The 27,768-nt window shown below is 37.5% G+C and overlaps 1 protein-coding gene across 1 annotated transcript; it reads right to left on the bottom strand.

Moving 5' to 3' along the window:
- Positions 1–26: 26 nt before the first annotated feature.
- LOC105386584 (aminopeptidase N) lies at positions 27–27,138 on the bottom strand. Its single transcript, XM_048622846.1, has 16 exons — positions 27,078–27,138; positions 26,193–26,282; positions 24,189–24,326; positions 23,462–23,583; positions 21,712–21,906; positions 21,195–21,350; positions 20,342–20,481; positions 19,759–19,948; positions 17,359–17,509; positions 16,827–17,038; positions 16,336–16,519; positions 15,743–15,944; positions 15,263–15,537; positions 14,756–14,955; positions 951–1,265; positions 27–458 (listed from the first exon to the last, which is right to left on the bottom strand). Exons 2-16 carry the CDS (start codon positions 26,256–26,258, stop codon positions 200–202), a joined length of 2,805 nt encoding a protein of 934 aa, XP_048478803.1. The 5' UTR covers positions 26,259–26,282; positions 27,078–27,138; the 3' UTR covers positions 27–199.
- Positions 27,139–27,768: the final 630 nt, after the last annotated feature.

The raw sequence follows: 27,768 nt of genomic DNA, 5'->3' as shown, positions 1-27,768 counted from the left end.
ATAGTTATAGTAGACAAACACGAAAATAGTTTTTAAAACTTTTATTTTAAATAACTTAATACAGTTTCCACGATGTATATGGAAGTACTTACCTACTTAGTAGCAAAAGACAATACTGGCATTACACAAAATGACTAAAGACTTTCTTTTCAATAGAAAAGTACGCTTACAACTACACCTGTTTCACCAACATCAACATCTAACCCTTGCGTTGTATTTCCTTGTCATTCTCGAGGTAAGTGTCGAGCCATTTCTCTATGACTGGCAGGTTCTCGGCGGACCACTTGGCTTCGACCCTGATGTTTCTGACGGACTTCTCGATGATGTGTTCAGCGGAGCCGAATTCTCCCTGATGGTCTACGAGGAGCTTGGAGACCAGGTCCAGGCCTTCCTGGGTGGTGAACTGGGAAGTGGCCGCCGTGATCAGGCTGTTCCAGAGAGTGGTTTGGCTGGTGTACCTGCAGAATTGAGGGTTAATTAGACAGCGGAAATCTGCGTATTAAATTAATTTGCGGTATTAAGATTCGTAGACTAGGCACTTTAATGTTAAATGAGTTCGGTGAGTCCAATTATGATAATTAAAATTATCATCAATCTATTAAAATGTAAGACGTAATTATTTTAAATTAAATTAAATTAGGTATGTTGTAGGTATCTGCAAGTAAGACGTAATAATTAATTGTACGGTGCAAAATTGTTTCCTATTTATGACTATTTAAAATCATACTATAACCACGTTGGAACCACCATTTCATTAAATCATACACCATGGCTTATTTTGATTTTTTTGTAGCTTAGTGCTTAGTACAATCCGGGGTAAATTTTGATCAGTCGCCATTTTTATACACGACATAATTAAATGATATACAGATACTTATCAGGTTTTTAAATGATGTCGAGTGATCGAAAATCCCTACCCATAATTTGTCATTGAAGAAAACTGAACTTACTTCAACTTGAGCGCCTGCCAGTTGTTGTGCAGGAAGTGGAAAAGGGTGGTGTACCCCTGAGGGCTTCCACTCAGCATGCTCAGAATAAGGAACTGATCGGTCTCAGTAAAGTTGCCGTTTCCTTCTAGCAGAGTCAAGTTCAGCAGTCTGATGATCTTGGATTCATCTACCGGGCAACCAGCCAGTGTTTTCAAGAGGTATGTCCGTTCACTCTGCTTCCTTGAAGGCGGGAAGTTGATGACTCTTTGCAGACCAAACTCCCATTCCTCTTTGGTTCCCCATTTGAAAACCGGGCAGATGTACTGGTTTGCGATCCTGTGAGAAAAAATAGTATGAGCAAAAAGTTTGGCTTCTGCAGAAAGATAGGGAAAAAGCCGCTCAGCTCGTTTCTTAGTAATAAATGGATTTGTGGTTGGGCCTACACAAAGAATGGACCTTTTTCTCTTCAAAGGATAAATAAGTTTCGTACTAGTGCAGCTGTGGCTGTGGCTACAAACGCTATTCTGGGGTTGGAAACGGTTTCATTCAGCGTAGTTAAGAACATGTTTCTGATTAAATATTACAAGTTTTTATGAGGCTATTAGTTGGTAGGGAAACTTCAAGTTACGACCGATAACTTCATATTAGCTACAATCTGGGCTACCCGGGTGCGGTGGAGGGGATGAGGGGGGCAGGTACGAATACGCAGGCTATATTCGAAACACTATCCGGAGTGAGGCAATTACAGATACGGTAGAGCTAAGCCCAAGCGTTCGTAACTGAATATCTGGCTACTTTACTTGGCTAGTCTGGATACTAAAAGCATGATCGAATTGCGTATGCAATGTTGGACTTGAAACCCAAATTCGGGTTTCAATTTAAGAAGGTTGTATGTACTTAATACATTTTCCTATTTATTACTCATAGTATTCAAGGACGTTATTCAGTCAATAATGTACCAAACACAGGTACCAAAGGTTTGAAAGATACAAAGGTTTCTCATTTTCTATCGTAAGAACAAAATAACAAAAGAAATTTCGATAATTTTTCGCTGACATTTTCATACAATCCGTACGTTTAAAAGCTATGAGATAGAGTCGTGGTTAGCTCAGCAGCGCTGTGTAACTTAGTTTTTTCACAACCTAGAGTGACCCCCGTCCAAGTTGTAAGTACGTCGGCAAAACTCGGATTCAATTAGCTATTAAAATTTATATGCGGCGTCCAACTTTGCCAATCTTAGCGCGACTGCGCCGGACGTCGACATAGGAGCCTACTTAAAATTTAGAATTGCAAAGTTTGAGTGATTGCGTCTCCTCAACTTTGCATAAGGTTACTTCGGAACGTCTGACTTCTACAGCCGTGGCCGTTCGCACCGCAAGTTAAGTGGTTAGTACCTATCGGTAAAAAAAAAGTTTAATAGAAGATATCTTAACTAATTTTATAAATGCAGATATAAATGCGAAAGTAACTGTGTCTGTCTGTCTGTTACTCTTTTACGCCAAAACTACTAAACGGATTTGAATGAAATTTGGTATAAGTACATATGGTAGACCCTGAGAAAGAACATAGGCAACTTTTTATCCCGGAATTCCCACGGGAAACCTTTTTAAGGCGAAGCGAAGCTCGCGGGAACAGCTAGTTTTAAATAAAAGTCTTATTTTACAACAACTTTGTAACTTATTTTAAATAAAGCTACCCGAATGCCTCTGACTAGGCTTAACGACTGCTGCCAAAACAGAAACCGGGACCCACGGCTTAACGTGCAGTCCGAAGCACAGAAGCGTCTAGAAAACCACCACTTGAAATCGGTCACCCATCCAATAGCTGACCGTGCCATGTGTTACTTAACCTCAGTGGTCTGTTACGATCACTGAAACTAAATCGACTACGGACGTTTCACGTTAAAGGAAATTAGAAGGTAAAATCACATAGTGGCTATTTATCTTTTAGCTATAGTAGAAGATGGGTGGAAGGATATATTATGTTCAGTGGTAAATATTAAACAAATTATACACAAGAGCAGCACGTGTAAACAAAAGCCCTATCAAAATTTTATTAAATTTCGAACTATAAACAATGAAACCGCCGACCTTTTAATATTGGCTCTTTTGTTTTGGTACTCATGCCACAACATTATTAACAATTAAGGGTCTGCAATAGGGAATCGAGGGTTGGCATTGTCATAGAATTATGTAGTAAATGATGCTCTACAGCCTTGAAAAAAATCACACAGGTTGTTGAAGAGTCTAGCTAGGTGCTGAATCATTCGAATTTAAGTAAATGATTATGGATAACTGTAAATTAATTTCAGAATATCAAGAAAAACCAGTCAATCACACTCCCGTATTGTAACAACTGTGTCGTAATTATTAAGAATTTTCATATGATTTTTATCATATTATAAAGTTAAAGGCTTGGACTAGGCGCTAAATACCTTGTTTTTTGATAAACACACATTTATTTTGTGTAAATTAATCCCAAACTTGAGCAATTTTTTTCCCTCAAATCTTCATACAAATATCTATGGCGGCTTTCTGTGTTATAAAATCATAAACACAAGTGACGTTTGACTCAGTTGGCCGCTGGCCTCCAAAGAAGGGTCACGTCGGTTTAGGCAGCACTGACAGCTCGCGATCTTATCGTGTACAGATACAAAATCACTGCACATTGGTTGTCATTGCACTTTTTCAACTTTTATGACACCAACATAATTTGATTTGAAATTGAGGAAGCATAATTCTTCCAGTATATTCAATACATTAAATTAAATTAGATAGTGTGCAATATTCTCGTGATATTACAGTCTCGTAAAGGTCTGATGAGGAGCAGGAATATAGCGAATGGATCTAAGTGATGACAATACGCACGAACATTAGGTTAGGGATCAAAAATACAGTCTCTTGGTGCTGGTTGAGGTATGGTCTCGTGAGGATCTGATGAGGGCAGTAACACGGTGGTGGCTCAATTTTATTTCAAAGATGTTAATAGCTAAAAGCATCGAGTTTGGGCTATTAAGTATGTTTTTCAGAGAGAGAGAAAGAGATTTTGTTTTTCCTCTGGATGTGTTAGGTTTACTGGGTTTACTAAGTTCATTCTGTTAATGGCATCAAGTTGTTATGTGTTCATAAGTAATAATTATTTATTAACAAAATGCTGTTGATTTTCCACGAAAATGTAAAAATAAAAATAAATTCGTAACGTAAAATCGTCAATGACGGAATTTCTTCTATAGACAGTAGCCACAAAAAAAAACAAACGATAGATGGCGTGATTTGAAGATAAAGATACATTTTTTCGACACATAGACAGCAACAACAAAAAAATACAGATTTAAAGAAAAGAAACACATACTTATATAAAACAACAAAGAAAAAAAAGGATACACATCAAAATAACTGGAAAAAATATAAGCCCCAATTTACTTGTGTGGGACAGGGAGTGCCATAATATTTTTTATGGGGTACTCCCCATCTATGCGAAATATAAGCTTGATATCTTTACCCGTTTCTGAGAAAAAGGGCGGTGACAGACAGTCAGTCAGACAGACGGACAACAAAGAGATCCTATAACGGTTGCTTTTTTTCTTTTGACGTTCGAAACCCTAAAATTAAGTAAAAATATTATGCTGCCAAAAAATGTACTTACAGGTATTGAAAAAGCGGTATATAAACAAATTATACCAGCAGAGGGTTCACCATTTAGCTGAATGTTACTTAGAAAACGGCCTTGAGTGGCGGTCAAGTTGGTCCCCGCCTGCGATACTTTCCATTAACATTGGGACTCGTTTTCATGTTTTTATTTTTAGCGTACAGTCAGGTTTTTAGTTTTTTAACCGACTTCAAAAAAAGGAGGAGGTTCTCAATTCGTCGGGATCTTTTTTTTTATATTTTTTTTATGTATGTTCACCGATTACTCCGCCGTTTATGAACCGATTTTGAAAATTCTTTTTTTGTTGTATTGCATTGAGCTCCCAGGTGGTCCCAATTTTTTTTCAGAATTTTAGTTCACCCCCAAGGGTGGGTAAAGGGGTATGAATTTCCATTTTGGGCACATATTAAGCGATTCTAATGAAATTAAGAACGTAAATATAGTTCTTATAACAAAAAAATATGATGGTGACCTTGAGCTGATCTGATGATGGAAACGGAAGGCAGTCAAGGGAACTCCTCAACGGTATATAGCAACTACCTCGTGTTTAGGCTTGAATGATTCGTATTGATTAGTAGGACTTTTTGGAATCATTTGCATCTTACTTTTGATTAAAAATTATTGCAAATAAACTAAAAACTATAAAATAAAATAATAATTAAAAAAATTAAAAAACCGACTTCAAAAAACCACTAAAATGTAAGAAATAATTTAAGGTTTACACAAATTATATGTGACAGTACAAATATACCTAAGCAGGAACTGTTCTTTTTTGAAGTTGGTGCCATATTTCTTCAGATTACTTTGTCACCGCACCAACATCAAAAAAGAACAGTTCCTGCTTAGGTATATTTGTACTGTCACATATAATTTGTGTAAACCTTAAATTATTTATTATTTTGAATTAAAAATATATTTATATGTTATTTCATTCTTAGGTACACACACACACACTTTCTAGCATATTACACTCACACATAGGCATACTATACTATACTCACTAACTCACATTTTAATTTCACACTAGGTACACAATATGTATGTATTTGTTTAAACTAAGTAGGTAGGTATATAGCAAAGTGGTTTAGTCCTATAAGATATTATCTGTCACACACTCACCATTAATAATGCATCACAGGTTATTGTCAAGTCTTGTTTTGTTTTTTTTAATTATTCTGTTTCTATTTTGTTATATCTATTTGGCACCTGTGCGCGTGCGACGAGCGCAGCTGGGCGGGCCTCTCTGCCCTGGCGGTGCGAAATCCCGTTTTCAGGAGTACACGTGATCACGCTGCGGCGTCGCTCGCGCAATAACTGTTTTTTTGTCAATATTATTTGTATTTGTTTCGTGCGTCACGCTGGGCATCCACTGAAACACCAGTGCTGTGTCCTTCGAGTTCCTCTAAGGCGCAGCAATAGCTGAGTGGATGTGCCTTTTTGACACGCAGCATATTGTCCAATGTTTTGTACTGGTACATATATATTTTTTTTGTTTGATTTAATTATTACTTAAGTTCTTTATATATAAGTACTTAGCTGTTTTTGAAAGTTACTGTATTTTTGTTTTTTCATTTTTTTTTGCTGTGTGTCAAATAAATGATTTCTATTCTATTCTATTCTATTCTAAATTATTTCTTACATTTTAGTGGTTTTTTGAAGTCGGTTTTTTATAATTGTATTTTTTTATTTGTAACTTTTTAGTTGTTTTTATTTTATGAAATTTTACGTCGGTAGGTAGTTTATGATCATTTTTAGGGTTCCGTAGCCAAAATGGCAAAAACGGAACCCTTATAGTTTCGTCATGTCCGTCTGTCCGTCTGTCCGTCTGTCCGTCTGTCCGTCTGTCCGTCTGTCACAGCCGATTTACTCGGAAACTATAAGTACTACAGTGATGAAATTTGATGGGAATATGTGTTGTATGAACCGCTACAAAAATATGACACTAAATAGTAAAAAAAAGAATTGGGGGTGGGGCCCCCCATACATGTAACTGAGGGATGAAATTTTTTTTTTCGATGTTCATACCCGTGTGGGGTATCAATGGAAAGGTCTTTTAAAATGATATAAAGTTTTCTATAAAACATTTTTCTTAAAGTGAACGGTTTTTGAGATATCAGCTCTCAAAGTCGTAAAAAGTATGTCCCCCCCCCTCTATTTTTATAACTACGGGGTATAAAATTCTAAAAAAAATAGAGGTGATGCATGCTAATTAACTCTTTCAACGATTTTTGGTTTGATCAAAGTATCTCTTATAGTTTTTGAGATAGGTTGATTTAACTGTAATTTTGGTTAAGTTATTTTATTTGCTGCTACGGAACCCTTTGTGCGCGAGCCCGACTCGCACTTGGCCGGTTTTTTATTTAAATAATTTTGGTGTTGTTATTTAAATACCTTCAATATGCATATTTTTGTAATGTGAAAATCAAGTCCTTTCATTTGATACCTTACACGGCAAAGTTGAATTATTATTTTTTCGATCATCACGTTATGTCCTCAAGAGGGCGCTATGTACATTTTAATGGAACGTCACATAGCCTATAGCCATCGCGCCATCAATACGCTTCTAACAATACCTCATACATCAAAATCTATCAAGCCGTTTAGGCTACAGGAGGGAACAAAGAAACAGACAAACATACATATATACATACATACAATCAAAAAACATTACCCTCCTCCTTCGGCAGTCGAGTAAAAAGGAGTAAGACAGGGTGTCATTCTGAACTTTTGCTCTACGAGTTTTCGAAATTAACAAAAAAAAACCTTTTTCATAGAAACTTTGTTGGACATGTGACTTTTTACCATGGAAAACGAATATTTTTTTTCGCGAATTTGCAAATCTCGTAGAACAAAAGTTGTTCAGAATGACCCCTTGAGTCATCCCCTTTTGGCTTAGTATAGCCCTTTTGCGACACTATGTATTTACTTTGCTTTGTCGTCGGGGTTCAGTTGGCTGGAGGATCCCCGAAACTTATTATCTACACTTTAATACTTTTAGTTACCTTTCTACAAGTAAATACCACATTTGTTTGAGAAAGCTAATCGGGTTCCGAGTATAGAGTAAAGTGGCACCCCTATTAATTTCTACTCTTTCCTGGTGCCTACCAGTGTAAGTAAGAATTATACTTACTTACCCTAAAATCACCCAAAATGTACTTGAACATAATTGTCAATAAAGTTGGCGAGTAAAAGTTTATCGACCCACTGTGCAAACTTACATGTGTGCGTGTCACTGCGTGTGCTGTGTGAAGAGCATTGAAAACCCAAAATTGGCGCGGCACGTCACCCTGTACGGGCCCTTAACTTTAAATGAAAGGCCATTTACCCGGTAAAGGTTGCGGTTAAATGTATATGTTTGTAATGTAAGTGTATATTTGTTCATATAATATGTATAAGGGCCGATTTTTCAATGCCAGGATAAAAGGTCAAATAACTATCTAGCGAATAATTTTATTTGGCTGTTTATCGGCTTGGTAGTTGCTAAACCATTTTTCAATTGTGATTTATTCCATAGGTAACTATCTTACCGATTTTTCTACTTGAACTCTGGAAAGGTGAAACAAGTATATGTAGACACCTAGTGCTAAAGCGGGACAGACTACTATTTTGATTGTCAGAGTCAATTGTCACTGTCAGGCCACAAGCCTCACTGACTGTTTTGTTTGGTTGTTTATTGGGTTGTTTCAATTTTGGTATTTATATTTGTTATTTTTGGATCGCAATGGAATCACAAAAAAGAGAGCGTTCGGTGAATTTTAATATTAATGAAGTTACTGTGTTAGTGAGTGGTAGATAAATTTTATTCAAACATGTCATAGAAAATAAAAAGACCGATGCAGCAACAAATAATAATTTTCTTCCATGCAGTCTGCATGGAAGAAAATTGAGTTTCTTTTAACTCCAGTGGTATAAACAGTCCGCTCATTGAAAATCCTTTAATTTAAGTACGAGGGCATCAAAAAAACAATGAAGAAGAAGTCGTAAGAAGAAGTCTTCCCTGCAAAGGCAGGAGATGTACAAAACTGGAGCTGGGCCCTCAAATGCTCCTTCATTTAACGATGTAGAAGAAAAGGTGTTAGGCATTTGCTCCAACATTAGCATTCAACGTATCCTTAATTTAAATTTAATGAATAAAAACTGAAAGAAATAACACCTATGTTTTATTATCAAGTACTGGATGGTTTCTCTCTTTTCTCCTCAGCCTATAGCCGTCCACTACTGGACATAGAAGATCATGCCGCCAAACAGGAGGGAGCTCTTAGATACTTAGGTATATGTAGCATAGGTTACCTACTTATCATAAAATGAAAAACTATAATGTACCTTAATATTTTATTATGAAGGAAGTGCTACTACATTCCTCTTTTTAAAAAAAATAATGCTTGAAAATAAATCAACATAATGTTTGTAGTCTGGCGCCTTTCGGCGATGAAATTCTTTTGCATCCCACATGCTGTAATGATCAGGCCTCGTTTTGACGACTCTGACTTTCCTTTCAACAGGATAATACATTCGTTCATTACCTACTACCTCTTTTTTGATCGCCAAATCATCAATATCAACGAAAATATCCATTGAAAAGACGATTATTCTCTGCACTTGTATAGTTTAGAATTGGTATAAACATAAAAAAGAACTTACTTAATAACCTCAAATGTCAAATTATCAATCGAATAAGCACTATCTGGCGGCTCAAGCAGCAGATAGATTTATTCTCCAGTTAACTGAGTTATTGGACGAATAAGTTCTATCTGACGGTTGAAAAATTCAATATTTCGCTATCTGTCGAATAAACGCTATCTGGTTGTCTATCTGAGCATTGAAAAATCGGCCCTAAATATAGTTACCTAACTGCAATTTATGCCGGAACGCATGATTTTGCAGGTTTATAAGATATATATTGTAAAAAATCTTTGTTTATATTAATATGCCTGAAAATATATAGCTGTTAGCCATTTAATTTCGGGCTACATATTGAATACCAGTAAAAAGTGGAAGCAGTCTGCCTTGACTACTCGGTAGGTAATGGATTAAGAGTATAAGATATCTTACGTATACCTCCTGTATTACCTATGTACAAGGAGATACAATACATAATATACCAATAACTATAGATATACAGATCTGTAGGCTAAACCCTTCCTTCATTGGAAGGAGACCCGTGCCCCAGCAGTGGGGACGTAATGGGTCGTGATGATGATACAGATCTGTATCTAAACGTTTCAGCTCAAAGCGGCAGTGGAGTTTTTTCATAATTATGAAATTGTTACCAGTTCTCATCCTAGTCACATTAATGAGACCTTTTAAAGGGTATTTTATTTAATCCGCGCTTTGAGTGGGCTTTGTAGCGAGCCAGGAACCGGAAGTAACTTTGTCAAAGGAAATAAAAGGATTGTACCTCCTCTGTGTTTCTACCGAGTGTCTCGCAACCAGGTCAATTCTCATAAACGTCTCTTTATTATACGATCCACTTCGCTAGGCGATTCTGTGAGAAGTTCATCAGTGACTCAACGCAACGATGAATGACGATCAATTTTTATATCTATAGATACCTACTTAAAATATTTTCTCATATGTAATTTCTGTAGATTTCAGTATATTATATATTGTATTTCATTAATTTGTTTACATTCTAAATAAACCTTTATGAAGACGATTTCAGTTCAAGTAAAAAAATATAAAAGTACACTCGCCAGCAATGAAAAAGATCCACGTGTCATTGCCTGTATTATTTTAGCACTGAAAAAAGGGATTTAAGTCAGGTCCTTTATACAGGGTGGCCCAAAGAGTGACGTCCAAAGGAAAATGTTTGATTCCTTAGGTCAAGGGGTAGCCAAATCACCCCCATGTATGTTCAGCAATTTTTAGTAGTTTAGGAGTTATGATTTTTTTTCCTAATTTTCTAAGAATATCGACCTCACTGATTAATTATGCTTTATTATTTTTTGGATAACTTTTTTAAAGTATTTTTTTATTTTTATGTCATTCTCTTAAGTTGTTCTTTTAACCATAAAAGTTTCAGCTTCCTAGCTGTAATGTAAGTTAGTTATTTTTTTATCGAAAGTTTTAATTTTACGATCGAGCTAGACTGCTCTGAATTTTCAACTTGAAATTAAAAATTGAAAAAGATATTCTCATGGTCCCTTATTAATTTTAAAAACTCCGGAAGGTTCCAAAATTACATAAAAATAAAAATAAACTATTGCTTAATGATTCAGATTCAGATTCAGATACATTTATTTGCTAGAAACATGGTTACATGAGATCTTAAAAAATAAAATAGTGTCTGGCAAGTTTCACCGAATGTTCGGTATGCAAATTTACAGATGCATGCATGCATGCTCATGCTCACATTAAATAATAATTAAGCAAAAATTTACACAATATTACAAAATCACATTATAATTAAAACATTTTGATACATTATACCTATAAAGTAATAATAATAATATAATTTAATTGCAAATGTCATGAAATAAAATAATTGTTAGCGAATTCTAAATATTGATTGACAATTGAATAATTATTATATGGTATGCTTAAAAAATTCATCCATTGTATAAAATACATTTTTAATAAGCCAGTTTTTAAGTTTGAATTTAAATTGTTGTATAGGACTGTTTTTTATGTCGCTTGGTATTTGATTAAACACTTTAATAGCCATTATATGACAGTTTTTACTGTATAGAGCACTTTTATTTACGGGTAGTACAAGACGGTATTTATTTATAATGTCAAAATTGACTACATTTCCTACTTTTTTATACATGTCAGGATTTTGTTTTACATGTGTCCCAATTTCAAATATGTACATACCTGTCAGTGTCAGTATATTAAATTTCTTAAATAAAGGTCTACAAGAGTCTGTTTGTTTCCTACCACAAATGGCTCGTATGCATTGTCCGTGCAATTTCCCCATATTAAAATACCGTAACTTAAGATAGATGACACATAGCCATGGTAAGCTGTGAGCGCTACTTGTAGGCCAGAGATCTTGTTAAGTTTATATAGTACATACACAAACCTATTTAATTTGTTACAGATAATATCTATTTGGCATTTCCAATTACAGTGTCTGTCAAGAGCGATACCTAGAAATTTTACATTATCTGACTCTTTAATTGTTACATCTTCATGTTTTGCTTCAATATGTATTCTATCATTGTTATAGTTTTGAAACTGTACGTATGTAGTTTTATCTATGTTAACATTGAGATTATTAATTGAAAGCCAGTCTACTACTGATTTAATAGTTACATTGACTTCCTTTTCTATGGAGTCTTTATTGTTTGAAACGATTATTGATATATCATCAGCAAATAACGTTGTTTGGTAGGAAGTTATCTGTGTCAAATCATTGATGTACAACAGAAACAAGAGTGGTCCCAGGACACTTCCTTGTGGTACACCGAACTTAACCTCTCTTGTAGAAGAATCGAATGATTCAATTGCTGTGTCAATATTTTTTTCGAGTCGCACAAACTGTTTTCTCCTATCCAAATAGCTTTTGATCCAGTCCTGAGCTGGGCCTCTAATTCCATAATATTGACATTTATTTAATAGAGTTTGGTGATCAACGAAGTCGAACGCCTTGGTCATGTCAAAGAAGATTACCACCGCAGGTTGCCGGTTGTCAATGAGGCTGGTGACGTGTTTGACCAGTGTATAAACCGCCATAGTAGTGGATTTATTTTTTTGAAAACCAAATTGTTGATCTTTTATTATATTAAATTTGTTCAAAAATCGTACTAGTCTTTTTTGGAAGATTTTTTCAAATATTTTTGACATTACGGATAAAAGTGGGGTATATTTTGCAGCCATGATGTCATTGGCCGCCCAGTCCTCCTCCTGCCCTGTATTTACTTATTATTAATAATAAAATTATCTCATATATCTTACTACTCAGACTAAAACATTTTTCTAAGAATTTACATTCAAAAATGTAACTTAATTTTTTTTTTAGTAAATAGGTAATTTAATTTTCCCTTTAATTTGATATATTTTCTAACTTAATTAGTCCTTGGTAATGATATAACAGGAATATTTCAACTTTCTGAAACAATTAACTAATCAGGTAATTTCCACCCAGGTACCTTTGAAGGCTTTTTTCTGCAAATAATACCCTATTAAGCAATTTATTTAGTTTAGTTTTAGTTTATTTTTATTTTTATGTAATTTTGGAACCTTGCGGAGTTTTTAAAATTAATAAGGGACCATGAAGAATATCTTTTTCAATTTTTAATTTCAAGTTGAAAATTCAGAGCAGTCTAGCTCGATCGTAAAATTAAAACTTTCGATAAAAAAATAACTAACTTACATTACAGCTAGGAAGCTGAAACTTTTATGGTTAAAAGAACAATTTAAGAGGATGACACAAATAAAAAATACTTTTAAAAAGTTATCCAAAAAAATAATAAAACATAATTAATACACTGAGGTCGATTTTCGTAGAAAATTAGGAAAAAAAATCATAACTCCAAAACTACTAAAAATTGCTGAACATACATGGGGGTGATTTGGCTACCCCTTGACCTAAGGAATCAAACATTTTCCTTTGGACGTCACTCTTTGGGCCACCCTGTATACAAAAATCATTGTTTCGCATGCATTATTTACCTTCGCTGTTCCTCCAGTAATATAAGTAATTAATTACTTAAAACTGCTTTCAAACAAATTGGTTATAATATTTATGTACCAATACCGTTATAGGATCATAAATACTTAGTTACTGCAACAACAACAATTTCAGCAAAGCAGCAAGTGGCATTCTGAAACTGAAGCTAATTACAAGACGTCCTTCCCTAACAAGTCTCTTCAAAGACACTAAATTATTTAGACGAATCCTATTCAAAGATAACCCGCCCGACACCTGAATAAATGATCCAATTAACGCTTCAGCTACTTACACTGTATTCAGAAACCCTGAGTCCTGTCGATACCACGTCGGCCGTCGGAATACAAGCCCTTAATACAGCGCAATAGAGGATATTACAACTTGATGCTTAAAATCGTTAGTAGAACTACCGGGGACTTGTTTTGTTATGCTGAACGCAAATAATGGTTTTAAATAGTGAATATTAAATCTTTGCTGTCCCGTTGAGAAATTAAAGTGGAAGCGGAAACATGATATTCGCTGAAAATTTACAGCTTGTTGTGCACTTGTTACGGACTTTATAAGTCATGTTATAAAATTTGTATGTTTTAATTGTCGTCTACTTTATAATATAATCTAAGTACGCTTTTTTACATTATGTTTATATTCTAAAACCAACAATGGTCTTCTAGCCTTTTAATAAGGATAAACGAGCCGGCATTTTTTAAGGCTTTACTACGCTGGAGTTGCATACCTTAAGTAGTGACAATTAACAACATAATTAACAATGGAAGTTTGAAAACATAAGACCCGTAAGACCATAGTCTTAGTAAAAAATAAACGCCCGACGCTACAGGCCATACATTTTGTAATTTGCCAAATATAATAATTTGATTCGTCATGTTTTTGATGTTCCAATCCCGCCAGCGAAATTCATTTGCCGCCTTGGTTGTAAATTGTAATCAATGTAATGGGCTTTCAAAGGACTAATTACTAAGATTGCTTCTGCAAATTTAATCTATTAAATGTAAACGAGTAACGACATCATCGTTAACACGTTTTTGTCAATAAACAAAATAATTTTAATAGCAGACTGACAAAATATAAGAATCATCTCAGTAATTACTAATTACTTAGCGCTTTCTTATCTGGTAATGCTGGAAAAGATTAATTTGTGTATTTCCAGACAGATAAATGAGCTAAGAAATGCAATGTTATTTAGTGACTTTAATGAGAAATAAGAAGAATGGGCCCTGTCTAGCTTTTAAAGTTACCGTCCAAAGGAGAAAACGTCGCTACAATAATGAAATTTTAGTATTTCATAATATATTTAACACCACAGTCTGTAATTTACGGTTTTGGTGTTTGATTTTATCAACAACAGTACTTATGTAAGTACCTCCTAATACTGTGGATTTTATTATAAAAAATAAAAATAAAAAAAGGCCCAGCATACAGCATACATGATGAAACGCAACTGCAACCAGGGGTCACGGCGGGTACGCCAAAGCTAGTTAATATGACCTCTGGATTTTGTCACTCAGGTGCACACTTAATTCGTACGTTTAGTAGAAGCTCAACTCACGGGTTCCCCTCATCCGGGTTAGGAGCGACGATCCACTTCTTGAACTGCTCCTGCGCCTCCGTCACGCAGGGCTGGTAGCCGGCGCGGCACAGAAAGTTCTTGGTCAGGGTGCGCAGGTTCTTCCTCCAGTTCTCCTCGTCTTCCTTCACGTTCTTCATCAGCTCCTCGTAGAGGGGCGTCAGGAGCGTTCTGACGTAGGCCTGGGCGAAATTGGTTGAATACTAGATGTTTATACTCGTAAATAAATGTTCCCGATATTTCTTCATGATATGTCATCGGTTATTTCGTTTGTAGCCAAAAACTGATTACGGGTGATAGGTTTTGATTCCAATGGTCGTGCGCGGTATTATGGGTTAAGAACTACTCAATTATAGATAGGTAGCTAGGCACCTTTTAATAAGATTTGCCAGGAGGATATTTTTACTAAGAAAACTGGAAAGACATAGCAGTGCATAAGCAATAGTTACGTTACAGAACTGGGTAGGTATATGGATAGCTAGTACATACCTGGAATTTAGCATGAATGCACTCGCAAATGTGCTTCCCAATGTGGTCAATCATGGTGAACACGGGGTCCCAAACCAGGTGATGTTTCTCTTCCTTCAGAAACAGTGTCATGTTCAATGCAGTGGCAAACGAGAGCTCCCCAGCGTATGCCAAGTTCCACGCGTCGTGCAGCAACTTGGCGCGAGTCAACTCCGGGATTTGAACCCTGTTCTCGCTTTGTAGGAAGGTTAGAAGGAGATTCCAGTTCGTTTTGTCGTAGTTCACAGGGATGGGTGCTGCAAATATAATCCTCAATCACATACTTATCTACGTTTGCTATGTAAACTTTGTCGCTCTACTCTGATCTAATACGACCATTCTAAGGACTGGATGAATCTAATTATTTGCAATAGTAAATTATAACTTAAAATCTATTTGTCATCATCATTACCACAATTCTTGATAATCGTGTAGACTACCTACTCACAACACATCACTTACCAATTTCCTCCGGATTAACAATAATGAAGTGCTCCTTGCTAGGCATATTTATCAGGTTGAGATCCTTGTGGTTCCGCATCCAGGCGGCTGGCGTGGTGTTGGTGAAGGAGAGCTGGTCCCCTCGCGCCACCACCAGCGGCGCCCACCACGACATGCGGCTCGCGTCGGGCACGTCGTGCGGGCGCTCGCGCAGGTACACTTTCTGGAACGATGACGTTGCTGTTTATGATGGCCTGGTCCTTTTTACGTCGAGCAAGTAGAATAGAGGATATTTTTCAGAAAGGCGGCCGGCACAGAAATCTAATCGAAGTTGAATTATTGACATAAAGCACAAAAACCCGGCTAATATGAACTGGCTTCGGTAAGGAGTGCACGAAATAAGACTACCTGTGTGGCATCCCGGGCACTCTGTCAAACCGAATTTCCTTATCCAATCCGTTTTCTACAGTGACCAACCGAGGTATACCTCCTTTACCTCTAACGTTGTACACGTAACGCTAGTTACTAATTATAATTTATTGGTACTTGCTGAAAAAAAATGTAAAAAATCCACCCTAGAAGCTGAAAATATTGACGATCGTCTATAACTTCACCTGCCAGATCAAAGCGGAGTTGCTCTCATAGTTCCTCTCCACCGTGATGAGAGGCAGCCGGTCCTTGTTGATCCAGCTCTCCGCGATGGTCTTCACGTCGATGTCCTTGGGGATCCTCCCGTCAGCCACCGCCGCCGTGTTCAGAGCCTGCCAGATGTCGTCTCCGGTGAACGTCTTGAATTTGCTGCAAGAGAAGTTGCTTTAGCGATGTTGCCTTAGAAAGTGCATATAATAACTCTGCAGATGCCGATAATACATAGGCTTCAAATTACTTTCCCTCTTATGTAAAAGTAATAATGTTGAACCACACAGTATGGTTCATCCCTTCCTGTTTCATCGCCCGGCAGTATATAGTAGTTTACTTGTAAAAAAACGGGATCGTGCCGCATTGGAAGGATTACAAAGGACCTGTAATACCTGTATGCAAACGTGTAGAACAATCGATGATAGGTGATTATAGGTAAGTTTAAAGGTAAGTAATAACGTCTCACCGAGTCTCAATGAACATCCGTAGCCCCTTCCTGAACGTGTCTCCACCTAGCGTATAGTTGAACATGCGGAACAGCAGCTCGATCTTAGTAGACGTGGTCTCCTGCTTCATGCCGGTGATCCGCGAGTGCGGGTAGCGCTTGCTGAACTCGTAGTAGAGAGAGTAGAGCACCGTCATCGGCCATTTGCCCTCCATTTCGGAGCCGTTGTTTATCTGTTGGCAGTTTGGAAGTGAAAATGCGTTTTTTAGATTGGGTAAGTACTTATAGGGTAAAAGTAGGGTTAAAGAAACACATTTTGTAAATCCACAAAATTTTCTCAGCGATATAATTATCACTTTGTTTTATTTCTTCCATTATATTTACTCAGTAGCAACTACTGAGGCTTACAATATTTCCACATCTTCATCCGAATAGCGATCATCACCATACAACTCCAGTCCTGTATAAAAAAGCTCAGCAATTCCACAAGTCTGCAACATGGCTATACGCAAAACTTAGGCTCCTAAACCACAAAACCACAAGTTCCTCTCACCTTGAAGGCGGTCTCAGCGGCGAGGTACCCCACCAGTGCCTTGTTGAGGTGCGCGTCGGTCCACCAGGCCGGCGTGGTGAGTGCTCCCAGCCACTGGTAGGATAGCTCCTGGGCTAGTTGCAGGTAGCCACGGCTTGATAGGTCGCTCTCCCTGTGAACATTGCGAGTTTTTTTAAAAGCGTGTCGGTGACCATACACTAGAGCACAGAATTATAACTAGACTAGAGGTTTGTTAGGGTTATAGTCACCGTGGTGAAAGAATTGGTAAGTCAGATAGATAGATAGATAGATAGATAGATAATTCTTTATTGCACACAAACACAGAAATTACACGAGGAAATACACAACATAGATGGTACAATTGGCGGCCTTATTACTAAGAGTAATTTCTTCCAGACTACCTCGGAGGAGAGAAATTATACATAAGAAAAAGGGGAGAGTGCAAAAAAAAAAAATTACAAACATAACTTATACTTACAGGAAAATAATATTATAACACCTAATCTATACCTAGTAATAGGTAATATAAAATACATAAAACATACTTATATACTTGAATATATACATACTATTAAATATATAATAAATAAATATTATTCTGGCAAGGATAATAATTTATTATAATGTTTATTCAGCAGAGTTTTGAATGATTCAGATGTGCATCAGTTGGTGACTACGTGTCTAAGGTTAAAGTGAGTTAGTCTGAGGTTTTACGCCATAATTAACTACACTCGCGAGCAATGAAACAGTTCCAATGACGATGAGGTATGGAACGGCAATACCAGATGGATCTTTTTAATTCCTCGCGAGTGTATAATAATGTATATCAATCATCCTGGTGATGTATTTATTACATTGAGTAAAGAACCGTAGGAACCCCCCCAGTCGAGGTTTTAACACTGATATTTTTTTACTGACTGAAATTTCCGTAAAAGTATTAACCCCATGTTATACCTAAAGAACAACACAAAAATGGCTTTTTTATTTTATTTTTATTTATTTATTAAAGGTTACATTTAAAATATTAACCATGAATTTAGCAACAGCCCCAACCATTACTTTGTGTAACATTTTCGTGCAAAAATTTATTGAAAACTGGAGCATTTCAGCTCAACAACTTGTAACATTTTTTTCCAACGAGGCGTCATTAGCATAATTCTTCGAGTTTACATAAAAAGTAAGAATAAAAGTTTATTCAAATTAACTTTTAAACCTTTAACAGCGTTAGCGAAAAGTTAAGGCATTTGTGAGAAGTACCTACTCACTAATTAAGTAGGTACACTATAATATGGCCAAAGACGAAAGAATAATTAAACCTTAAAGGAAATGATCCAACGTTACTACTAGAATCTCATCTAATTATATTTTTAAAAAGTACTTAAAGTAAAGTACCTAATATTATGTATTTAGAAATATGCCACTGATAAAGTACTCGTTCTACTAGTTGGATGTTTACGCAAAATATTTCAATGCTAACAGAGTTCTTTGGTAGTGTTGAATTCCAAGAATTAATAAAGAATGTTTCTTTACTTTATCAGGTAGAAGAAACTCGTCCAACTGTAATAATTGATCAACTACACTGATTGAATAACTAACTCAGTGAACATTTACGTAAAATAAACACGGATATGTGCATGTTCAATTTTACTCGTTCACAAGTGTAGCATGTAGCATGGGACGCCCTCCGGCCACCTGGACATACCACCCTATTCGTTCCGTAGCCACCGAAACAGTATATGTATGTTATTATGTAGTGGCTGGTAAGTTGCCGCTTGTGACCGGAAGTGATAGATAGTGCCTGAAAAGAGCTTGGGGAAGGCCTTGGTGATAAGGCCTCTATCCAGCACGCAATCATAGTCTGTCCAAAAGCAGATCACTGAATTAGATCTGAAAACATGACTGTAACACCATACTAAGTAGTAATACTAAGTACCTATTCCTAGATTGCGGATTGAACTTTCACAAACTCAACCAAGAAGTATGCTAAGTGCCTTACAATAGTTGGTAGGTAAGTACTTCTAAACTCAGTTATCAGTAAACCTTGAACTGCAGCGTGGCAGTTGATTAAGCCCTTATCACCGAGACCTTTGTAAATGCTAATTAAAAGATAATGGGTACAATAATTCGTAAAAACGCGGGCAACACCATACTTAAATAGTATTTCATGATATCCCTTAAAAAACTTTGGTTTTCAATTTAGACTATGCTAACGTTTGCTTTACTTTATTTAGGTTTTCACGCGGGAAATAAAATGTAGGTACATAGCATAAGTCTCTTTCACCACCAGCATCTATGTGTAAATCCAGTGACAATGGTGACAATGCATTGATTGTTTCCATATAGCAGTGCACCGCTTTAACGTATCACATCACATGCCTAGACTAAACTCTCTGCACTTACTTGAACACAATCAGCCCCCAGTTATCAGCAGGCTTGACCCCCTGGTAGTTGGGCAGCGCCACCAGGTCCAGCCGGCGCAGCGGGAGCGGCACCTGCCAGAACTTGGAGACTTCGGCGAACACTCGCAGCACCTTCGCGGGGACCCCCTCCAGGGCGGGGAGGAACTCCTGGCGACCCCAGACGCGGAGCTCTGGAAAAGGAAACATAGATTAAAGCTGGTTCAGTCAGTAAAAGATAATATATTATGTGGATCGCTTATTTTCCCCCAATCGAACGCAATGCTTTGCTGATGTTCATGGTACTGAATCTTACACATCCAATATATTCTGCCGGATCCGTAGTGTTAAAAAAACCTGTGATGGATATAGGCACCATATCCATCAGAGTATGTGGTATTATGCACAGCTTTGCTGCGATGATGTGAAGTAAAGTGAGGAATCCGTTTCCACCAGTGGTACGCTATGTGGACCAATGAATAAGATTGGCGGTGGTAACGCATCAATAGCCACGCAAACGCAGCATAGCATATTTATATCTGGTGGTGAAGCACCCTAAGTTCCGTATAAAGCATAGGTATAGTTACCCAAGTTATTTCCATTTTCGTCCTTGTAGACGGCGGGGCTGCCGACCTGCTTGAGGTCCGCGATGACGAGGCCCAGGGTGAAGGTGGACATGGAGGGGGTGGTCTCGAAGTGGTCCCACACCGCGTTCGGCTCTCCGGTTCTACAATATACAGGGTAATTAAACAGAGTTTTCGAAAGAGTATTGGTAACCGAAAAGCTTAGTCATTCCAACATAAACCATTTATTGTAGAATAAAAGTTGTTTGTAAGCTCTTTCCGAGTACTGCTTTTTAGTCAACTTAGTGAAAGAGATTTTGTAGCATTCCTTGAAAGACACCTAGTCTACATTGGTCAGCAGTTTTTGATTGTTGGCTGATGGTGGTAGCTTTCTTGTTAGCCAGTTTGATTAGTTGCCACTCCATGACTGCCTATGGTGGTCTGCGGCCGCTACACGGGTTCGGCATAAAGGTTGATAAACTCGTTATGTGCGCCTTCCACCAATCACAGGGCTCGTCAATTGTATTTATGGCGAATGTTGATATAGTGACGTTTACCTACGTCGATAAAAACCCGTGTGACGGCAGCTGGACTACAGCTACATTACTTTGTAGGCTCCTTGCACCCCATGGTTATTCGGATGAGAGATAAGTAGAAGAGCACAGTTACGTCACTTGAAGGGCTGTTTGCATTGTGATGAGGATGAAGTCTAACCCCCTTATTCATAGAGAAGTTACAGAACGTTTTAACTAATAAACTGTTTTGTCCCTCTCCGACAAAGAACAATTTGTTCTTTAACAGAGAGGGACAAAACAGTTTATTAGTTAAAACGTCTTGTAACTTTTCTATGAATAAGGGGGTAAGTATGCGGTCTCACATGTCCTCAGTGCGCGCGACGGGCATGTTGCTGAGCGCCAGCATGGTGCGCGGCCGCACCACGCTCAGCTGGAACGGGGTCTTGAACGCCGGCTCGTCGAAGCACGGGAACATGCGCCGGGCGTTGTTGGGGCGGAGTTGCGTCGCTGCTACTATGCTGTAGGGATTGAGGGAAGGATGCTATAGGGAGTAAATTCTGGGTACTAAAGGGGGCTTATTGATAATGTCGACAAAAAAATGTGGTGTCAGACAGAATGGCAAAGAGCTAAACAATACAATACTACGGGTTCTGAGTAAGTTCTGAACTCACACAAGCAAACCAGTACCTTCTAAAAACTACAATGATTTATAACGGATGGTTCGGATCATCCAATATCTTTGTAGAAAATAAATGTAGGTATTATGTTAGACCACTTACTCATTGAACTACTTGGAAATGGTCAAAGCTTACGAAGGTTTACCAGTTTCGACCCTCAGTGGATATTCAAGGTCCTAAAACTACCAATTACTCCACTCACGTCTCCTCCTCATTCTCATTAGTGTAGGTAGTCTTGAAGAAGGCCTCGGTGACGGCGGTCTGCATGTTGCCGTTGAAGCTGATGTCCAGGTGCCCCGTGGAGCCCTTGGGCACGGCCTTGTCCAGGCGGATGGTGTAGACGGGCTTCTTCAGGTCACTGTCAGCGCGCCGGATGCCGAGCTTCAGGACTTCTTTGCTGTGGGGGTGGGAAGTGGAGTTTGGTCGTGTGGTTTGGGGTTGTGGAGGATGGCATTGAAGTTGTGTTATGTCGATTTAATTTATGATTGTTACGTTGGGGGCGCGGCATTTTATATTTAGGTATATGGAAGCACTCATACGTATGGCATACTGTATACTAGCTACTTATAAGTTCATGACCTAGAACCTTACAATGTCTAGATAAAACGATGTAGGGTAAAATCAACTTATAGGTACTTATCAAGTTTTATACAGTGATAGCGTGATTTTTAGCATCAAATAATCTTTTATCCAGTCATTAATTAATTAATTAAATTCATTTATTTCAGATAACTTGATCCATATTCAGTACATGTCATAAAATTCAATTAAAAAAAAACAATACATTAACAACGAGCACAAGAATTAACATAAGTACAGTGCGACAAACTTATCTGTTCCGATGAGAGCGAACTAAATTGATCCATATCTCATTACTTACTAATGAATTGTATATTGTAAAGGATTACATGGGTTTATTAACACCGCAAGAGCGAATTAACGATACGAGCAAACTTAAAATCTTATAGAATTAAGAAATATTAGACATTTATGTGAGCTGTCACCGGAACAGATAAGTTTGTGGCACTGTACAATTTATCATAAGTGTCATTGTGAGTAAAGTTTGTGCCTATAATGTGCCCCGCCGTTTATCGTTTTGTGTGTTGGTTTAACTACGATATGATAGTTCCTTGTTAGTGTCTATGATTAATCTTTGCTACGAGTGATTCATTCTGATGTAATTCATGATCAAATTACTTGCACAAGCATCAATCGACCATGAAACTTGCCTATTAAAGATAAACTTTAGCTTACAGTTTTTCAGACTATGAATCATAGTTTTTTTACATCTGCATATTTTCTCGTTACAACGTGACAAGAATAAGATAAGAGTCTGAAAATTCTTTCAGTTTTTTTTACAGAAGCTTACAACTTATAAAGCTCCGAGAATTCATAATACCTACTTTGTTATATTATTTACTGTGTTACGTTTATGTAGGTAGTACCTACCTACTACTTGGTTCTCTGATTACTCTCATGGTAGCTAACAAGTTGTCGACGTCGCAGCATGTGTGATTGCTCATTACATATTGCACAGACAATACAGTGGCTTTGATACTATTTTGGGTCGAGTCTCGGGGCCTCATATACATACAGGCTGTTCTACACTACACAGCTATGGAAGGAGTTTGATGTAAATGTGAATAATTCTCTCGTCACGAGAAGTTGCTCGAAGTTGGTCGACGGAAATAGGATCCTACCTAAACAGATTTCTTACTCAGCTACTACGCCGATATAACATCTTATTTTTAACTTATTAATTACTTTAGATTAAACTATGGTGATTGAATTGCTTAACGTAAATTGCAATGAATAGTTAGGTATCACGTAAAAATTGAGGAAATTTTGGATTTACTCAAATCTTATATAAGTAGACAACTAATCACGATGCATAGGTAAAAACTCATTCAAGCTTATGATAGGGGTTTCGGAACAAGAGAATTTCGACTCACGTGTCAGGCGCCTGGGCCCGGATCTCCGTGTTGGTGATCTCGATGTCGTGCGCGGCGTGCACCGCCACCTCATCTGATTCCTCCAGCCACGTGATGTTGATGCTCACGTGACCCTTGAACACCTGCGAAGACAAGTGAGCATCAGACGGACCCTTAGAAGAGCGGCGGGTTTGGTAGATCAATAGAGGTCATAGCACACTTAAACGACTCTGCTACTACCTATTTTACTAGTCTGGTGGTAGCAGAGGCGTGGAAGTTAAGGTCATACTTAATAGGGTGCATAAGAGATGCCTCTCCGAGTGACGTATCAAGTTGCAGCGCATCCTGTGCAGTCAACGACGGACATATGTCTAATTTTCTTAGGCCCGGGTCTCCTATTTGCGCCGTAGTTCGCGTCCAGCGTCACGCCGTAGGCCGCGTCACGATGCTCACTATAGAAATGTACTGATGCGGTCTCCCTCACACGCCGACGTTGGCGCGTAGACGTAGTGAGTATCGTGACGCGGCCTACGGCGGTGGTGACACTTGACGCGACCTACGGAGTAAATAGGAGACCCGGGCCTTAGTGTCACAACATGTAGTAGTCACTGACGTTAGCCCTCAGCATGTCTAGGTTCTAGGTAGATTCAGCTCACCTAGCCATCTAGCCAGCTAGCTAGTGCACCAACGTGGTGGAAAAGTTTAATCTTAGTATGGAACATTGGTACATAAATCAATCAATAAATACCCCGTCTTCCAAGTAAGGCTCTAACTCCAGTCGATAGCCCGTGGGGATCACTGCCTTCTCCAGGCGAGACTCCATGGCCAGCCCGTGAGCGTTGTTGAGGTCAATGCTCCGAGTCTTGATGATGTGGAACGGACGCATCTGAAAGTGAATTGCTTTATAGGAGGCTGCTCCACAGTAGATTGACCCATGAACTGTTAGCCATCGGAATATCTCGACCAGTTTAGTACGAACTTAGTTTGTGGGTGATCCGTCTTTTGGAGATATATCATTGTTTGTGGCTAACAGCAATTCATGGGATCATTAGGTATTTTATGGATACTGTTTGTGACAAGGTGCTATGGAAGTATCATCTAACCTGGTCTGCCGACACGATAAAAAAATTACAACGAAATACATATATTTCATGTACTTAGATCTATATTAAAATACAATTCGAGTGCCACTTTCATCACCCTTACATTTTTCTCACTGAAAATTACTAACAACTAAAAGTCTGCTGCATCACAAAGCTTTTCCTTTGAAGAAAACTGCAAAGTTTATAGGGAGAAATTCTTAATATTAGATAATGGAAAGATTATCTCCTTCTAGGAAATAAATATAATAGAAAGAAAATTACCGGCGGCATTTCTTGGCTTCAGGAAATTCTTTCTTAGTACCTACTAAGTTTACATGAATAGAAAGACAGTATTTTATTACACTTTAGACAAAGTACTTAGGTAAGTAGGTACAATATAAACTGAATCAGTCAATTTATCTTGCACACAAAGTGGTCAGCATAACACAATATTTGGTCCTAAAAAGGTTATTGGTTTCGGTAATCGGTTTATCCTAAACCTTCAAACGTACTACCGCTCACAAACTGGGCCTGCCCTTGCATGACTCAGGCGCCGCCGCCAACAGAATACATTACCACATTATTACACAGATTTTCAGTCGAGTGTATTGTTTAGAATATGTGTGTGTGTATTCCTTATTTGGCATCGTTCTAACGCGCTGGTAGTAGTAGCTTAGTAGGTACCTTTCTGAACATACATGATTAGGCCAAGAGACTAGCCGGTTCAGTTTTTCCTGTATTTTCATAAAATATAGTAGAGTTATTCCTAGATAAATTGTAGCCTCTATAGCAGTCTAGGAGGTTCGCCGGAATCCCTGGAGGACAAACAACTAGGTATTGGCCGAGATTGAATAATAAACCTAACCTATTCACGTATGGAAGACCAGAGAAGGTCCAAATAAGATTTAAATTTTATTCACCCACTGAAGCGGTCCAAACTACATGAATGCTATTCTGACTAAATCGAAAACAATTCGATTTGATTTTATCTCTAGACAGATAGATAAAATCAAGATTTAAGTGCTCTTACGGATTTTGCCAACGATCCTATTGGATTGCGTATCGGATTATATTTCAGCGATTCTGTAAATCTCTGAGTTTGATAAAAATATGATATTACTTATGTATTTAGTTAGGTGTTTGGAATCTGTCTGAGATGGGTGTATCATCCACTTTAATTATCGTGTTAAAATCTGTTGATACATATTATTTTAATACATTGCGGATATTTTTATCGATACTTACCTATTTATAAAACGTCATCATGTGCGTAATATCAAGTGTCTTATTTTCAGCCTGAGAGGGTACACCCGAGTCCGCGATGTTCTATGGCTTTAGGTACACTATCCTTGATGATTGCACCACCATTGATCCATAACTGTGGGCTCTCAATAGCCTCACTAATAACAAAATTCCGCACCGAGAAGCTTTACAAAAATCCCATACTAATATGTGCGATCCTTCCATCTAGTAAAGCGCCTCAGAATTGCTCCCTAATGAAGTGAACGAACTAAATAACAAGGTGAAACCTATACACCGGCCAACGGCATATCGGCCGAGGGAAAACAAACTCTCCTTTCAAGGAGTTAGAGGTGTTATTGGTGCTATTGCTTGGCTTAAACGGGAGTGTTGTATGAGGACAGGATGCATTTATTCGAGACGTAACAAACCTTATCCGGTGGTAAGGACATCGCCGCAGCCAGCCAGCACAGATACATCGATATTTTTAAAACCATCTTCGAAACCAATCCTTGCACGATCTGTCGAACAAAGAAATGTATTAGATATCTAATGGAAATATGTTTTAGAGTTGTAAACTTGTAAATTACATAATAGCAATATTACTAGATTAGGCAATATGTACCTTGGCATAAACTTATGTAGGAAGGAATAAACGAATAATAATACCTAGGTAGAAAGCACTATATAGTACCCATTGTGAGACCTTTGTTCGACTCTTTCACTGATGTTTCAAAATTTAAAAGGTATTTCAACGATACTTATATTTGATTGTGTTCATTATTATTCATTACTTAAATAAAAACACAGTCAGAGAAGATTTTGGACTACTTACTACATAATTTGTCAGATAGGTACTTTGGAAAAACTAACAAGAGAAGTTACACAGGTGTTTATTTAGCACACCGGGAATTAATTAACCCACCATTAACATTATGTTAAAGTTCGCTATTTCATAGAACAAAAATGTGCACTTTTATAGGATGAAAATGCCACAGATTTTCATGAATGGAATACCGTAAATACCTACCGTAATATTTTCACATCATATTGTAGGGTAAATAAAACGATGTAAGTTAAGTACTTACATACTACCTTTTGATATTTTGAAACTTTGATTTAGCAGATTCCAACATTAACATAAAAAAGCGTATATTTTTAAAACATATTAATTAAAACTTCCCAAATTCGTTTCACGTATCGGCTCTTCTTCTGTTCAACAGGATTAGTACCTTACTCATGAGTTTTATTACGTTTCACACGGGCCTACGGTGGGCCTACGCTACATTGAGGTGGAATATAAATGGAGTACACACCTGTGGTGCCCTGGTCCCGCCACTCGGTACTGGCTCGCACGGGAGCCCTCAATTGGAGCAGCAATTGGCTGTTCAGGATGTAGATAATTTTGTTATAGGCGTGATTGTATCGAGAGGCGCGGAGGTGTGGTAAGGCCACAGAATGTTTGATGTGTGTAAAGGTGTAAATTTTTCAGGGATTAAGTACATTGTAATGTGGAGGAGGGTGCCTGTTTTCCGTCCAGAAGGTATGTACAATGGATGATGCAAATAATTTCAACTGTTTTCATATTAAAATAGAAATCATAGTTTGTACCGATAAATACTAAAATTACTAACTACTTAAATACTGTGATGTTTGTTCTTTTAATACTAGATATCCCAACAAAATTATAGTTCCGCCATGCAGAACTGAGTTTTGCAAAAGAGGTTGCTATCATATGCTCATAAAGATATATAATAAGCTCCCACATTCAATTACTTAAGTACTTGCCTTTAGCTAGATTTAAGGTCACACTACATAAATGGCTAATTAAAATGTGTTTCTATAATGTAAATGAGTACCTCTCTTTAAATAAAATAAATATGGACTAAGAACTAATATTCGAATACCTAATGCCACTTAATTATAATTATAATCAGAAATGTAAAAATATACTATCTTATACATAAGTTCTAGACATAATTTTTGCATACCTGAACGGGTGAAATG

Source organism: Plutella xylostella, chromosome 9, assembly GCF_932276165.1.
Source record: "Plutella xylostella chromosome 9, ilPluXylo3.1, whole genome shotgun sequence".
Taxonomy (NCBI): domain Eukaryota; kingdom Metazoa; phylum Arthropoda; class Insecta; order Lepidoptera; family Plutellidae; genus Plutella; species Plutella xylostella.
This window is presented reverse-complemented; position numbering and strand designations above follow the sequence as displayed.